Source organism: Miniopterus schreibersii, assembly GCF_964146895.1.
Source record: "Miniopterus schreibersii genome assembly, chromosome: 14".
Lineage (NCBI taxonomy): Eukaryota > Metazoa > Chordata > Mammalia > Chiroptera > Miniopteridae > Miniopterus > Miniopterus schreibersii.
In genome coordinates this window covers 19341448-19359423 of record NC_138114.1, presented here as the reverse complement: position 1 = coordinate 19359423, position 17976 = coordinate 19341448, and the positions used below count along the sequence as shown (strand labels likewise).

Here is a 17976-nt window from a genome sequence, read left to right as displayed (position 1 = left end):
ATCCCTACTGTACAGGACAAGGCCCGACAAGCCAGCCCAATAATCACCCCCCCCCACCCCACCCCCACCCCACCCCCACCCCGAGTTCCCATAGAAAGAACAAACCAGTCACACTCCGGCCAAGCATAACTCCATTACTCCTTGTAAGACATTGTGTTTAAATCGTTCCTTTTGTGTTGCTAAAGGACCCTCCTTGTTTCCTGTACCAAAAGCTGACAGCCCGACAAATTCTTGGAAACCCCTTTACTGCAGCGCCTTTGTGGTTCCTGAGCATAAAGTGAGAGAACTGAGGGTTGGGGCTGCAGTTCGGCTCTTACGTGGGTGAGACGCCGCAACTGTACCGCTGGCCAGCTAACGAAGCTCCAAAATTCAAACACAAACTCTGCTGGTCGTCTGTCGCGGGTCACCCCAGAACAAGCATGGCCCTGCTGACACCTTCATTGTGAACTTCCAGGATCCAGGACTGAGAGACAATAAGTGCCTGTGGTTTAACCCATCCAATTTATGACACCGAGGACTGGCAGCTTTCTATGGAGCGTCTTGTACAGAACTATAGCTGACATTTCCTCCTACTAGTGCTCTATCCCCTTTTCTTTCCCCGAATATGAGTGGGCGATTCCTATCTTTTGGGCCACATGACATAATCTTTCATTAGAAAGCATTTCTTATCCTAACACATCACTTCGGAAATCACATATTCTCCGGGTCCAGCCACGCTGTCGCCAAGGGAGACTTCCTTCTTTGTAGCTGACAGTGTTCCACTGTGTAAACGCGCGTGGACATTACGCTGCGTGAAGTACGCCAGTCAGAGCAAGACAAACTCTATGACTGTACTCATACGTGAAGTCTAATGAACAAAATAAACTAACAGACAAAACAGACAAGCCCTCACGGACACAGACAAGTATGGTGAGTGCCAGAGGGAAAGGGGGGTGGGGGGAGGTAGAAGGGGGTCAAGGGGGGACAAATGGTGACGGAGGGACATTTGGTACAGAGTACAGATAATGTATAGTAGAACTGTACATATGAAACCTATGATTTTATTGGCCAATGTCACTCCAATAAATTCAATTTAAAAAAATCTCATATTACAATGACTAAGGCAACATTTAAAAACAGAAGGACTTACAAAAGGAATGAGAAATATTACTAACATTTGATTGCTCATGTTTCTGATTCTGTCCAAGATGGCACAGACCCTCTTCCCCTGCTCCTCCCTGCTAAACAGTTATAAACCCTGGAAATGGTAGACAACCAAAGGAGAACTCGAAGGCGAGCTGGGACCTCAGGACCAGAGCACAGCACAGTGGCAGGGAACATGAGGAGGGGAGGCCTTCCAGACCCCTGACCTCGCAGCAGAAGGCAGCCCACAGAGGCTCATTCCTCTCCTATAGGGAATGCGGGTACCTCTGGTGAGCACGCCACCACCTGGGAAGGGGGATCCCTGGGAGCCCAGGTAGAAATAAGCCACCAGGAAAGGTACTCTCCTTCCCACAAAGCCTGAGACCCCCCTTTTCCAAGAGTTCTCTAGGTGGGGGATGGGCTGAGCCTGAAGGAGAAATCCAGCTATAGTGGGTGGATTCTGGAAGCCTCTTTATCCCTAAGGCCTAAGAGTTTCCTCCCCCATGCAGAGACACAAGGGTAGTGAGGTGGGTTGGGAGGACCAATTGGGGGACCTCCACATCCCTTTCCCACCTAGAGATACCCAGCCCTCTCGCGCAAAACCTGCGGGCATCAGCAGAAGCCCCAGGGGCACCAGATAAACCAAACAGCTCAAAACAACCCTGCAAAGCTGCTGAAAATGATACTGCCACTGAAACCACAAAAGTACACAAAACCTATGTGCTAACCCCAAGTAGGGTGATGCCTGCAAAAAATAAAAGATTTAAATAGGCCCTAGAGTCTCCTAACACAACAGAGAAAATGTCTAGAGCAATATTAACAATCAGTGACCACACCAAGAACCAAGAAAAGCACAGCTTGAATGAGAAAAGAATCAATGGACGACAAGAGATGAACACTGACAGGAATTTTTAAAAATGTATCCCACCCTTGACAGGAATTTTTAAGCAGCTGTGTTAAAACTGCAATTAGCCAATTAGAAATTCCCTTGCAATAAGCTGAAAAAGAGAAAATCTCTTAGCAAAGAAATAGTTTTTAAAAAGAACCAAATGGAAACAATAGAACTGAAACACACAGTAGCGGAAATGAAAAACGTGATGGGTAGTTTCAGTATTAGAGTGGAGATGACAGAGGATACACAGCGAATGAGGGCATAACAGAACTCACCCAGTCTCACAAAGAGAAAATAGACTTGGGGGGATGGGGGGACCACAGCCTACAGACCCAATATTCACATCATCAGAGTCTCAGAAGAGGGGAGTGGGGCTGGCTCTGAAATATGGCTGAAAAATCCTCAAACTTGGCAAAAGACACAAACTTACAGACCCAAGAAGCTGAGCAAACTCCAAACGGGATATAGTGCTAACCTAGCAATAATTATCTTGACCTAAACCTCACACCTTATACAAAAATAAACTCAAAATGCATAACAAACTTAACTGTAAAATATAAAACTATAAAGCATTTAGAGAAAAAATAGGAGAGAATCAGTATCTTGTAGGATACAGGAACTGACATAGGTGATTAACTTGTATAGAACAATATGTCATTCAAATGAGTACGAGTAAAACTGGAAAATCCAAACAAGATTGATGGATTATATAAAAGCCAATGTCCTGGCTGTGATATTATACAATAGTTTTACAAAATCTTACCTTTGGAAACTGGGCAAGGTATAGAGAGAATCTATTCTTTCTCACAGCTGCCTGTGATACAATGATCTCATTAAGAATTTCAAAAAAGAAAATTTGAATGCTTAATATATTGTGTCAATAACATCTCCTCACTTTTACAAATGAAGGAACTGCAGTTGGGTGGTAACTGACCTAAGATTACAGAGCTAGTAAGTAGATGGGCTAGGATTAAAAATTCAGGTCTGTATCAGTCCACAGGCCATGAACTTAATCACAGAGCTATTGTGACTGATAACTCATGAGAATACTGTAAATGACTTAAGGGTTCAATTAGTTGCTTAGAAAAGTTAAAAAAGTAACTTTATCATTTCAAAAGGTGAGAAAGATTGTGTTTTCTGCTAATACGATATAAATTAAAAAGCTTTTGCTTACACTGGAATGCTAGGAATTAGGCAAGAGCACAGTATCAAGACTACTATAAAAATAAGGAATTTCATTCTCAGATTCCTAAAAATAAAGTCAGTTTTAGTCTAATAATTATAAAATTGAATTGTAAGATCATTGATGGAAATCAAATAACAAATAGCACCCATGCCTGCCTGGTAATGTCTGGTTTCAGGTTAAAATAAAAATATAAGACAAGTTTCAGCAAAATAATTTTATTTCCTAACACATAGTAAACATATACACCCAATATCTTGCATGTTTATCCACAAATGATTTCCAAATTCCAATAACTGCTTTGATATTTAAGCATGTACTAAAAGTTATCTTAGCTAAGACATGAAAAATGCTTTTATATGGATAACACACTAAATCTATTGGATTGGTCACAGCAGAATTTGCTTTGTTAGTTAGATTCGTCCTATAAATTTAAAGCTTTGAAAAGCCACTACTTTTGCATCTAATACTTCCAGATGAGTAGGATGCAGCAATATCAACTTGTATTCCAGAGAAATTTCCTTAGTTTTTCTGGTGATGGAACCATTTATCTACTATATTCAGAGAAAAGAAAAACAAATTAGAACCCCCGTTAAGAATCAAAATATACCCAACATATAATAAAGAATAATATACTTGCTTTAATGTATTCTATTATGGATTACCTTAAAACAAACTTTCATACGTGCCAAGTTTCACTATGGCAAAAACAAGTACTTTATCAGTGTTTTTTTTTGGGCTTCCTTACTCTTTATACTAATCATATAAACATCAGATCCTCACCAGAAGAACCTTACAGCAAATTCTAAATCTATAGGGGGAGAGAACTGATTTCTGGGTGAAGCAGTCTATGGCCAGATGGGGACCCAGAGCCCAGCCTGCTCCAATGTCCACAAAGCATCTACCAGAACCCAGAGAACAGCAGGTCGTGGTTTGGAAATGGCTGTGACTGGGGTTGGCACCAAAGGGGGGTGTGGACAGCCATCTTTCCTCCCACTTACACTATGGAACTCTGCAACCATTTTCTCTCCCCTTCCTTCTCTTCCTCGGTATGGATGTGGTATGTAAGGTTTATCCCCACTCACACACATAATGTCTAATGTATTTTGACTAGAAGATTGATCTTACCATCTGCTGGTATTGTGCAGGCAGATTCACACGGCGGTGGTAACTAAAATAAAATATTAAAATGTATTAGTTTAATCCTATTTTTTTAAAAGCTAAAAAAGTATACTGACACAAAAGTTAAAAAGAATCTGAACAGATGACAACTATCCTAATTTTTAGGTTCTAAAAGTAGTAATTTATAGGAACAATGTAAGGTTTGTTCTAAGAAATGCTAACAAATTCAAGCCTCTTTTAATGACACACATGAGAATAAATAAATGTATTTTGAAATAAAGAATAAAACCTGATTTACACACATATGATTTTATATAAAATGTAGGGAGAGCCTGGCCAGCGTGGCCCAGCGGTTGAGCATTGACCTAGGATCCAGGGGATCTAGCTTCGATTCCCGGTCAGGGCATATGCCCGGGTTGCGGGCTGGATCCTCAGCAGGAGGACTCTCTCTCATCATTGATGTTTCTAGCTCTCTCTCCCTCTCCCTTCCTCTCTCTGAAATCAATAAAAAAAAAATGTGGGCAGAGTGTTCTCGTTGAAATCATGATTGCTAACCAATAGCTTCTCCCTTCCCATTTTCCTTATTCATTCAACTCTGTTGGGATTCGTAGATAAAGATAAACCTACATTAGTGGCTTTATTGCTAAATTGTTATTTTTTCTCTTAATTACAAAGCAGTAAAAAGTCAGACCTCATTTTCGTTTTCCTTATTTAATATTGTGAGAAGAAATTAAGATGATCTAGTTAAGCATTTCCACTAACCCAAATCAGGTGAGAAATAGTACAAAACCAAAATTATTTCTTTGGTAAATAGTTTACTACCTTACATGAAAGTCTATTCTAGGATTATGAACCACCACTGTGGCAGTACCTGAAATGTGGTAACTTTCTCAGTCCTTGCTACAACCAAGTCAAGTAAGTTCCCACTGATTCTTTTATGAAAAATGGCTTATAACAGGTACACAGGCATTTGGGTTAGTAGAACACCCTACTAACTACCTGCCCAACTGAGGGTGGACTAGGACCCTACTCAGCTTTTACGTGCAAATGTCTGCCTATATGTGTTCATGGTTTGTAATTTCAAGACCTCACACAGTAATATGCATACAGGAGGTACTCAAATATTTGTTGAAAGAAGTACTTTCCCTCCTCAGTACCATACTTTGTAGCCACCAGGTATGTTCTTTTTCAAGGAAATGTTTACGTACAGCATCCACAATGGCTTTGGCAGCATCAGGATCACACTTGAAAGGGCTCTCAGACACTGTGGTATTCATGCTATTAAATAAAAAAAGTAGACATGAGTTACAAGTTGAAGATGGTAGGCCAGATGAGATTCAAGTTCAGTTTACTTGAACCTCAAGTTTACTCAAGTTACAGGATACAAAATCAATATACATAAACAGCTGCATTTCTATACATTAATAACAAACTATCAGAAAGAGAAATTAAGAAAATAATCCCACTGCCCGGGCCAGGTGACTCAGTTTGTTGGGGTGTCATCCTGTCTACCAAAAAGGTTTTGGGCTCGATCCCTGGTTGGGGCCAGTATAGGGGGCAAGCCAATTAATGTTTTTCTCTCACACTGATGTTTCTCTCTCTCCCCCTTCCCCCCTCTCTAAAATCAATAAAAATGTATCCTTGGGTGAGGATTAAAAAAAAAAGAAAAGAATTCCATTTACTACATAAAAACAACAACTAGAAATAAATTTAACCAAGAAAGTAAAAAGATCTATAGAGTGAAAACTATAAGACAATGAAAAAAATTGAAAAAAACTATAATAATATCTTCTAAATAATATATATTATTTATAGGTATAAATGTATATTATAAAATAATATATGTCCACTAAAATAAATGGAAATATATTCCATGCTTATGAATTGGAAGAATTAATGTTGTTAAAATGTGCATACTGCCCAAAGCAACCTACAGATTCAATGCAATCTCTATCAAAATTCCAATGGCATTTTTCACAAAAATAGAACAAATAATCCTAAAATTTGTATGGAACCACAAATAGCCAAAACAATCTTGAGAAAGAAGAACAAAGCTGGAGGCATCACACTCTGATTTCAAACTATATTACAAAGCTATCGTAATCAGAACAGTATGGTAATGGCATAAAAACAGACATTGATCAATGGAACCAAATAGAGAGCTTATGAAATTAAACCCATGTCAATTAATTTATGACAAAGAAACCAAAAATATACAAGGGGGAAAGGACAGTCTCTTCAACAACAGTAGTGGGAAAACTGGACAGCCATCTGTCAAAGAATGAAACTGGACCACCATCTTACACAATACACAAAACTTAACTCAAAATGGATTAAAAACTTAAAATGTAAGACCTGAAACCATAAAATTCCTAGAAGAAAACATAGACAGTAAGCTCCTTGACATTAGTCTTGGTGATAAGTTTTTGGATTTGACACCAAAAGCAAAGGCAACAAAAGCAAAAATAAACAAGTGGGCACATCAGACTAAAAAGTTTCTGCACAGAAAAGGAAACAATAAAAAAAAAAAAAAGAAAAGGCAAACTACAGAATGGGAGAAAATACTTGCAAATCATAATCTAATATGGGGTTAATATCCAAAATATATGAAGAAATCATAGGATTGAATAGTAAAAACAAAACAAAACCCCAACAATCTGACTTAAAAACAGGCAGAGAACCAGGATAGACATTTTTCCAAAGAAGACATGGAGATGGGAAACAGGTACATGAAAAGGTGTTCAATATCAACAATCATTAGGGAAATGCAAATCAAAACCGCAATGAGAAATCATCTCACGCCTGTTAAAATTACTGTCATCAAAAGGACAAGAGATAACAGTGTCGGCAAGGACATGGAGAAAAGGGAGCCCTTGTGCCCTGTTGGTGGGAAATGTACACAGTCACTATGGAAAACAGCATAGGGATTCCTCAAAACACTGAAAATAGAACTACCATATGATCTAGAAGTCTACTTCTGGGTATTTACCAGACAAAAATGAAAACACTAATTCAAAAACATATATGCAACCCCCAGTTCACTGCAGCATTATTTATAATAGCCAAGACATGAAACAACCTAAATGTCCACTGATAAATGAATGGGTAAAGAAAACGTCATACAAATACCCAATGGCATATCATTCAGCTATAAAAAAATAATGAGATCTTGTTATTTACAACATGGATGGACCTTGAGGGCATTATGATAAGTCAGACAGAAAAAGATAAATACCGTATGATCTCACCCATACAGTTAACCCTTGAACAACATAGGACTTAAGGGCACTGACCCCCGCCCCACACAGTCAAACATTCTCATATAACTTTGACTCCCCCAAAACTTAACTAATGGCTTACTGTTGACCAGAAGCCTTACTGATAACATAAAGTTTATTAACACATATTTTGTATGTTATATTTTAATAAATATACTATATTCTTACAATAAAGTAAGCTAGAGAAAAGAAAATGCTATTAAGAAAACCATAAGGGAGAGAAAATAACATGTACAGTACTGTATAAATTTATTTTTAAAAATCCACATGTGAGCGGACCCATGTAGTTCAAACTCATGTTGTTCAAGGGTCAACTGTACATACATACTCATTTTGAAATCGGCTACCTTGCTGAATTCTTTATTTTTCTAGGGTTTTCTGGGTACACAATCATATCATCTGCCACAATATGTTCCCCCTTTTCCAATATTCCTGCATCAAACACACGATTTCTTCATTGGCTACTATTTCCAGAACAACGGTAGTTAAGAAATAATAGTGAGCATTCTCTGATAAGTCTTTATATACCTCAAAGGAAGTATTATTGTCGTGAACACTGGTTGGGGGCCAGACAGATTTGGATACGAGTCCTGACTCTGAAATGCTTATTGTGAGATGACTCTGGTTAAATTTAACCTGCCTACATCTCTGTTACATGTTTGGCAAACATTTACTGCTCAATAAACATCAGCGACTATTAGCAACAGTACAGTTCGTGTGCGCAGTAGACACTGGTTTAGTAGTGATGCCCCTTACACATTTACATAGGAGAACACTAACTCTGGGACTCAACCTGGTTTCACCCATTCCATTCTGACACCCTGTGCTAGGAGCCCTTCCCAGTTCCCTTCACAAAGCTCTGATCTCACTGTCCCATAAGTTTTAGTTTGTCCTTGTTCAGGTGTATCTTATGGGCACCTTTCGGGTGTTTACGTACCTTCCCACTCACTTGAGCACTGAATGACAAAACCAATTATCTCTTTTCTAAGTGAAAGTAACAGCACAGTGCGTTATGGTTGTGAAAACCTTCGGAGCAGGCCGGTCTGCTTTGTGGGTTAAACATGTAAAGAGCCAGTGCTTACCAACTGATTCCTTTTCCGTCGATTTTCTTTGTCACTAATGCTCTCCAATAGTCATGAGTGCTTTTAATAATATCGACTGCAAAGTCCTATAATTTGAAGAGATATGCATTACAATGATAGAAAGGCACTCGTTTCTTAGTATCATCATTTTCCCAAAGCCTGATAACTTTGTCTCCTTTGAATTGTTTCCTTGGGTCAAAAAAGGAAGAAAACATTTAAATGAATAAATTAACGTCAAGACTGTCATGTCTTTAGACATTTTTTAAATGATCATATAGTCTTAAATGGTAACAGAAGGTTAATTTAGAAGTCTCAATACAAACAGGCTTAAGCTACAGTTCTGAATGACACATTACCTTATCTTTAAATTCGGCATTGAAAGAAAACTGGTTCTCTGGTTTTCCATCAGGAACCTTGTACCTTCTAAACCAGTCCACAGTAGCTTCTAGGTAGCCAGGTTTCAGACGCTTGACATCATTAATACCTTAGAAGAGAAAAAGCAGATTGCGAGGTGCATATGTAATTATTTATGTGATTAAAAATATCAAGTATGTATTTACTTTGAAAGAGCTATGGATGGTTATATTAGAGCTCACCACCTTGCTGAGAAGGGAACACATATACACTTCAAAAGGAAATCATCTAGTGTAGCTCTGACATTTAGTAGTAAGAGAACAATCAGTACAACAGTAACTTCTAGTAGATAAGAAGAGGGAGAGATGATTGGGGCCACATAATGAATAAACAGTTTGGCAAGTGTAGATCATTTTTATGAGGATAGATGATACTAAAAAAGACAGGTTGCGACTATTCACAGAGATCACACCAAAATTACATACTAAAGACAAGAAAAACAGATTATACTGATATCCATTGATGTGCTACATATTAAATATGACTAGACCATTCTAACTATAGTACTGGCATTCTCTATCACAATGCTTTAGTTCTGGCCAACAGCAAAGTGTTCTGATCTTAAAAACTTTTTAAAGTTTCTGTATGGCCATCAACAATGCTTAGCCTCAATGACATCAAACTCAACTTTAAATGACCAAGCTGCCACTCAATGCAAGCAAAGAGAAGATACAAGTGCTAAAAATATCAATTGGTAAAAAATATTTTTGGAAGGAGGAATACATTCAACAACAGAAGCTTATTGATATTTGTACAAAATAACTTTGCCGAAGTCCAATTTAGAATATACATAGTTAAAGAATATCATGCATTTTGTTTCACAGTACTACTTAAAGTATGGAAAGTTTACAAAGTGAACTGGGAACTGTTTAAACACTGATAAGTTTCAAGGAAATTATAATAATAGTTCACATAAAATGTGTCACCTAATACAGAACTAATTGGAAAATCCAGAAATCCAAAATGCAGGTGTAGGAGGTATTTTCCAACAAATTTTCTGATCAGTTCTCCTATTCTTCAGGCACTAAGTGCGTGTCTAATAATTCAACTTAATAATGACACTACTGGAATTAGCATCAGATCCCACAAGTTAAAGGGCTCAGTCCCAAAAGACTCCATTGTACCTACATCTTTGTATATATTTATGAGGAATTCCATGGAATAGACACTTAGAAGTACAATTGCTGGGTCAAAGTGATACTGATCATAATACAAATTTTCTATAAATGTTCTAAAAAATAATCTTATTTGGGATATTTGAAAAATATTTCTTGTGTAGAAGGTGAAAGTGGCAGTTTAAACCTCCCTGCATATGGTGCTTGCTTTACAAAGCCTGTTCACTGATAACAGATGTTCTGTAGACTCCAAAGATTCAACTAGTGCAAAGCCACTGGTATGCTGGGGCCCTGATGAGCTTTGCGGCCACATTTACCCCTAACAACTTCAAGTTCAGTGTTATCAGATTTTAGAGAGGAAGAAAGAAAGAGAAACATCAATTTGTTGTTCCACTTATTTATGCATTCGTATGCATTCATTGGTTGATTCTTATATATGCCCTGACCAGGGACTGAACCCACAACCTTCATGTATCAGGAAGACCCTCTAACGAACTGAGCTACTCCTCCAGGGCTTGGGCTTTGACTTATATTTTTCTCAAGATTAGACTAGGGTTATGGGTTTGGGGGAGCAAGACCATGGAGGAAAAATAACATTAAAAAAATATCATTATAAGAGTACATGTTCTTAAGATGACTCATCACTATAGATATTGATCTTGATAACCTAGCTGAGCAATGTGTGTTAGGTTTTAGCTGCCAAGTTATTCTTTCCAGCTCCCTTTTCCATACTGGACTCCTTTTAAGGAAGTCACTGTGAACAGCTCATACTTCTGGAATGGGGAGTATGCTCTACCTCCTTGAGGGTGGAAGTATTTACATATATTATTTGGAATTCTTCTGTATGGGAGATTTGTCTATTTCTCCCCATTTGTTTATTTATGCAATCATTTATTTATGTCAGTATGGACTCATGAATATTCATTTTATACTCTGGGTTATAATCCAATACTACCTTCTTTTGTTGCTCAAATTGTTTCAGAGTGGCCACTAGAAACATGCTCAATTGTGTGTTCTTTGACCCCCCCCCCCATCGTTTGTTTGTTTTTTTAAAGCATTTCTTTATACTTTCTGGCACTATGAGATGCTCCTGACTCATTTTATATGTTCCCTGCCCCAGCCCTAGAACCAGCTATTTCTCCAAGGAGCCTTGGTTCCTTTTATTGAAGAATGGCCTAGCAACCAAGATCTGAGTACTAGGTGTGCTTGCTGCTTGTGAAGGGGTCTTTTAGGTCCTTTCAGCTAGTAGAGCAAAGAAAGAGAAGTGTGTATCCTAATCCAATATATACACATATCTAAAAATATTTTATATGTATCCACCTGTATCTCTATTAAGTTAAACAGTACTTACTGATGTCTCCAACTCTAATCAACTACCACATGGATCATTCTAATTCCCTTCCTTGCTTATCTATAACCTCCCACTCCAACAGTGAGAAACCTGGCTTCCACCATCTACCATCCATTACTTAATTCCTCAAACTCAGTATATATATACATATAGTAGTTTCAGAATTGTTAACCTATACTCCATTGAGAAATACCTTTACCAACTAGGGTACAGTGCTTATGAGCAGTTCTTTTTGCCTTTAGTCTTACCATCTCCACTCATTTCCAAAGTTACTTGGTCAGTCAGTACCTTTCCTCCTACCCTTCAGTGAGGTTATTTCACACATCACAGTCTGTACTTCATCAAGGAAATGACCCCATAAATGATTTTTTAAATTTGCATATATTCAGCTTCACTCCTTGTTTTGTGTGTAAGTTATCTATTGCTGCTGTGACAAATCACCACAAACTTAGTTGCTCAAAAGAAAGAAAACCATGAAATATTTTTATCTTATAGTTACGTGGGCCATAAGTTCCACACGATCTAATCAGCCTAAAATTAAGGTGTTGGCAGGGCTGTGCCTTGTCTTCTGAAGGCTCTAGGGGAGAATGTGTTTCCTTGCCTTTTCCTGTGTTTACAGCTACCCACATTCTTTGGCATGTGTGTCCCCCTTCCCCAATCCAACATCTTTAAAGCCAGCAATGTTGCCTCTCTCTGATCCTTCTTCTGCCATCACGTCTCCCTTTGACCATAGCTGGGAAAGGTTCTCTGTCTTCTTGGACTCACATGATTAGACTGGGCCCACCTGGTAATCCAGGATTCTCTCCCATCTGAAGGTGCTAACCTTAACTGAAAGTCCACCTGCCATGTAAAGAAAATATTCATAGGTTCTGGGGATTAGGAGTTGAACCTCTTTGAAAGGGGGAGGGGGCATTATTTTAAAATTCTATGGGTTTTGACAAATGCATAGTATCAAGCATCCATCATTACAGTGTCATATGGAATAGTTTCTCCACTTGTGGTGGCAGAATTTCCCCACCTCCAAGATGTCCACAGCCCAATTCCCAGAACCTGTGAATATATGTCACATGGCAAGTAGAAATGAAGGCTGCAGATGGGATTAAGGTTACTAATCAGCAGATTTTGAAATGGGGAGATTGTCCTGGGTTATCTGAGGAGGCCCAATGTAATCATAAAGGTCCTTATTAAAGTGGAAGGGGGAGGAAGAAAAGACAGAGTCAGAGATGTGACAAGGACTTGAGATACCATTGCTGGCTTTGGAGACTGATAGGTGACATGAAACAAGGGATACATGAAACAAGGCAGCCTTTACAAGCCAGAAAAGGATTTTCCCTTAGAGTCCCTAGAAGGAATGCAATCCTGCTGACACCTTCATTTTAACCCATGAGACCCACTTCAGACATGCAAGAGAATAACTATATAAATGGATTAGATAATTAACTAGAGGCAAGGTTAATATAAAAATAGTTGAAATAAGTTAGACAAAGAGTTACAGAGTATAAACATATTTTTCAAAAAGAATTTTAGACAATCAACTTATACCACTAACCCATACATTCATAGTCAACTGATTTTCAACAATAGTGCCAAGACAACTCAATGGGGCAAAGAACAAACAGTCTTTTCAAAAAAGAGTGCTGGGACAATTGAGTATCTACATGCAAAAGAATAACACTGAACTACTACTTCACATCACATACAAAAATTAACTCAAAACAGATCAAAGACTTAAATGTAAGGGCTAAATTTATAAAACTCTTAGAAGGAAACATAAGTATAAATACCTGTGACCTCGGATTTGGCAATGGTTTCTTAGATATGACACCAAAAAGCAACAAAAAATTCTTGATAAATTAGACTTCATCAAAATTAAAAGCTTGAGTGCTTTAAAGGACACCATTAAGAAAATGAAAGAACAATCCATAAAATGGAAGGACATACTGACAAATCATATATCTAATACAGGTCTAGTATCAAGAATGTCTAAAGAACTCTTATAATTCGACAATAAAATGTGGTATATATCCAGACAACGGAGTAGTATTTATCAATAAAAAAGGATGAGTACTGCCCGGCCAGCGTCGCTCAGTGGTTGAGCAACCATTATGATCCAAGAGATCGTGGTTCGATTCCTGGTGAGGGCACATGCCCAAGTTGTGGGCTCGATCCCCAGCAGGGCGCGTGCAGGGGGCAGCCGATCAATGACTCCCTCTCATTGATGTTTCTCTATCTCCCTCTCCTTTCCTCTCTCTGAAATCAATAAAAATACTTTTTTTTAGAAAAGAATGAGTACTAATACATGCTACAACTTGGGTGAACCTAGAAAACATTATGCTAAGAAATCAGATACAGAAGACCACATATTTTGTGATTCTACATGTCAAATATCCAGAAGAGGAAAATTTATAAAGACAGAAAGCAGATTAGTGGTTGTCAGGGCCTAGGAGAAGGGAAAAATAAGGAGTGATTGCTTAAAGGTACAAAATTTCCTTCAGCGGTGATGAAAATGTTCTGGAACTAGATAGTGGTGATGGTTGTACAATATGATGTTTGCGACTGAACTGTATACTTCAAAATAATTACAATAGTGAATTTTGTGTTATATTAGTTATACTGCCAAAAAGAGGGAATGAAGTACTGGACATGTTACAACATAGATGAACCCTGAAAACATTATGCTAAGTCAAAGAAGCCAGACTTATCATCATATGAACCCATTTATGTGAAATGGTCAGAATAGGCAAATCCATAGAGAATCCAGAATAGGCATAACAGATTAGCGCCTGCCAGGGACTAAGGGAAGTGGAAATAGGGTGTGACTGCTAATGGATATGGAGTTTCCTGTTGGAGTGGTGAAATGTCCTGGAATTAATGGTGTTGATGGTTGTACATCCTAGTGAATATTTTTATTAAAAACCATAGGATTGTACACTTTAAAATGGTGACTTTTGAGTCCCAGTCAAGATGGTTAATAAAGGGAATACTTGCATCCTCCCATGACCACATCAAAGTAATAACTAAACTACAGATCCACCATCACTGAGAACAGGCTAAAGTCTAGCTAAGCAGAACTCCTATAACTAAGGAGGGGTGGGGACGTGGAACAGGCTGGTCCCATACCCATGTGTGGTGGTTAAAAACCAGGAGGAATATCTCAGCTATGGGGGTCACCCCTGAAAAGCAAGGAGTTACAACCTCACGCTCAGGGTTTCAGTGCCTGGAAGAGAAGTCCCCATAACTTCTGGTTGTGAAAACCAGGGAGACGGAGGGCTACTGGAGCCGCAGTTGTTCATCTTAAAGGGCCAGGAGGGACTTACTCAGTGCTGAGTTCCAGCACTGAGGCAGCAGCTCAAAAGGCGCCAGTGACATACAGGGAGCAACTGAATTGTCTAGCTTTGGGGTGAGGGCTGGAGGGGCAGCTTTCTCCCAGACAGAAGTGCTGGCAGAAGCCATTGTTTCTATGCTGAGTCCTCCCCCTGAAGGCACAGGAAGGGGCCATATCTGAGACTATTTATCAACCTAACACTGCCCCACCCTGCTGATTCTGTTAGGCCACATGAGGCTTCACCCTACCTCACTCATGGGCCTACCCAAACCACTTCCTGTGACTTTTCCATACAAACATCCTATCTTGGTCATGCTGTGAACTTTGCTAAATTCTCTCCAAGGTTCACAAACCCTAAACAAGCAGCATCTGTCCTGGACATGTCTGTACCTCTTGCTAAGTGGCCTAATGCCCAGCAGTAGCAGCATCTAGACTGGGTTCGCAGCTTGAGACCTCTCTTGGGTACTTCTAAGCCCAGCACAAGTAGCAGCCATCTGCAGATCACATTGTAGCTCATGCTGGGTGGCCTCAGGCAAGACACAGTCTGAGGCTGACCTTGGCCTGCACCCCCCAAGAAGCCCCCGAGCCAACATACCTGGTGACCAGCTTTAGACCACACTGGAGCAGCACCCAGCAACGTATAAAAGTGATACACTCAAGGGATGGACTCAACAGGCACCAGTGCCCCATTGAAGCAAGTTCTGCTCTGTGGGGTCAGTCAGCCCCTATAGAGCAGCTACTCCACTGTAGCTGTGGTTGGCCTCATAGCCTATCAGCCTGGGGGGTCAATACCTCCCACTGATACGCCAAAAGCAATCAAGGTTCAACTACAACAGGAGGGTACACACAACCCACATGGGAGTGCACCAGAATCATTCAGCTCAGCTGATTTGGAGGCTGTGCCACTGAATCCTACAGGGTTCTTATTACATAAGGTCACCCTACCAAGACTGGGAAACATAGCAGATCACCTAATACATAGAAACAAAGACAGAGAAGCAGCCAAAATGGGGAGACAAAGAAACATGTCCTAAATAAAGGAACAGGAGAAATCTCCAGATACAGAGTTCAAAACACTAGTTATAAGGAGGTTCAAAGAACTTAGCAAGAACTTCAACAGCAGGAAAAAAAGATATAGAAACCATAAGAAAGAACCAGTCAGAAATGAAGAGTACATTATCTGAAATGAAGAACACGCTACAGGGAATCAACAGTAGACAGATGAAGCAAAGGATTATATCAGCGATTTGGAAGGCAAGGTAGCAGAAAACACCCAAATTAGAGCAACAAAAAGAAAAAAAGAATTTTAAAAAACATGAGGAAAGTTTAAGGGACCTCTGGGACAACATCAAGCATAAAAACATCCACATTGTATGCCACCAGAAGGAGAAGAGAGAGAGCAAGGGATTGAGAATTTATTTGAAGAAATAATTACTGAAAACTTCCCTAACCAGGTGAAGGAAAAAGACACACAAGTCCAGGAAGCACAGAGAGTCCCAAACAAGATGAACCCAAAAAGGCCCACACCAAGACACATCATAAATAAAATGCCAAAGGTTAAAGACAAAGAGAAAAATCTTAAAAGCAGCAAGAGAAAAGCAATTAGTTACCTACAAGGGAGCTCCCATACGACTGTCAGCTGATTTCTCAATGGAAACTTTCTAGGTCAGAAGGACTGGCAAGAAATATTCAAAGTGATGAAAAACAAGCATCTACAACCAAGATTACTCTACCCAGCAAAGGTGTCATTTAGAATCGAAGGACAGATAAAGAGCTCCTCAGACAAAAGGAAGCTAAAGGAGTTCATCACCACCAGACCAGTATCACAAGAAATATTAAAGGGTCAAGAAGAAGGAGAAAGAACAAAGAACAAAGGGGAAAGGGGAAAGGGGAAAGGGGAAAGGGGAAAGGGGAAAGGGGAAAGGAGAAAGGAGAAAGGAGAAAGGCGAAAGGAGAAAGGAGAAAGGAGAAAGGAGAAGGAAGGGGAAGAAGGAAGAAAAATATGAATAATAAAATGGCACTAACTACACATCTATCAACAATTACTTTAAATGCTCTAATCAAAAGACACACGGTGGCTGAATAGATAACAAAACCAGACCCTTATATATGCTGTCTACAAGAGACTCACTTCAGAGCGAAAGACAAAGATTGAAATGAAAGTGAAAGGATGGAAAAAAATATTTTGGAAACAAAAAAAAAAGGCTGGGGTAGCAATGCTTATACCAGACAAAACAGACTTTAAAATGAAGGCTAAACAAGAGACAAAGAAGGAACCAGTAATTCTACTTCTGGGTGTGTATCCAAAGAAACCCAAATCATTAATTCAAAATGACATATGTTCCAGGAGGTCGAGGTTCGATTCCGGGTCAGGGCACATGCCCGGGTGTGGGCTCGATCCCCAGTGGGGGGCGTGCAGGAGGCAGCCGATCAATGACTCTCTCATCATCGATGTTTCTATCTCTCTCTCCCTCTCCCTTCCTCTCTCTGAAATCAATAACGACATACTAAAAAGAAAAAGATATATGCATCCATGTTTATTGCAGCATTATTTACAGGAGCCAAAATATGGAAGTGACTTAAGTGTCCATCAATAGATGAACAGATAAAGAAGTGGTGCATATATACAATGGAATATGACTCAGCCGTAATAAAGAATGAAATCTTGCCACCTGCAACAACATGGATGGACCTAGAGGGTGTTGTGTTGAGGGAAATAAATCAGAGAAAGGCAAACGCTATATGATTTCACATATATGTGGAATCTGAAAAACAAAATAAACAAGCAAGCAGAATAGAAACAGACTCATAGATACAGGGAACATTTTGATGGTTGTCAGATGGGAGGGGGTTGAGAAGTGGTGCATATATACAATGGATGAATGAAAAAGGTGAAGGGATGAAGAAGTACAAATTGGTAGTTTCAAATAGACATGGGGATGTAAAGCACAGCATAGGGAATATAGCCAATAATATTGTAACAACTATGTATGGTACTAGTTTTATCGGGGTGATCATTTTATAAGTTTTATAAATTTCTAATCACTGGGTTGTATACCTGAAACTAATATAATATTGTACGCCAACTGTAA

The 17976-nt window shown here is 39.1% G+C and overlaps 1 protein-coding gene across 2 annotated transcripts in view; it reads right to left on the bottom strand.

Annotated features, from left to right (window-relative positions):
• Positions 1-3399: 3399 nt before the first annotated feature.
• The window catches only part of PPA1 (inorganic pyrophosphatase 1), a 31368-nt gene continuing 16791 nt past the window's right edge, over positions 3400-17976 (bottom strand). Inside the window, exons 7-11 of one of the 2 annotated variants that reach the window (XM_081158454.1) lie at positions 9036-9163; positions 8680-8765; positions 5528-5597; positions 4326-4368; positions 3400-3751 (exon numbers count right to left, since the gene is read on the bottom strand). In XM_081158454.1, the coding sequence (XP_081014580.1) occupies positions 3720-3751; positions 4326-4368; positions 5528-5597; positions 8680-8765; positions 9036-9163 (359 nt within the window). In that variant the 3' untranslated portion in view covers positions 3400-3719. The remainder of the gene's footprint in view (positions 3752-4325; positions 4369-5527; positions 5598-8679; positions 8766-9035; positions 9164-17976) is intronic. The other variant, XM_081158455.1, reaches the window with a different exon arrangement.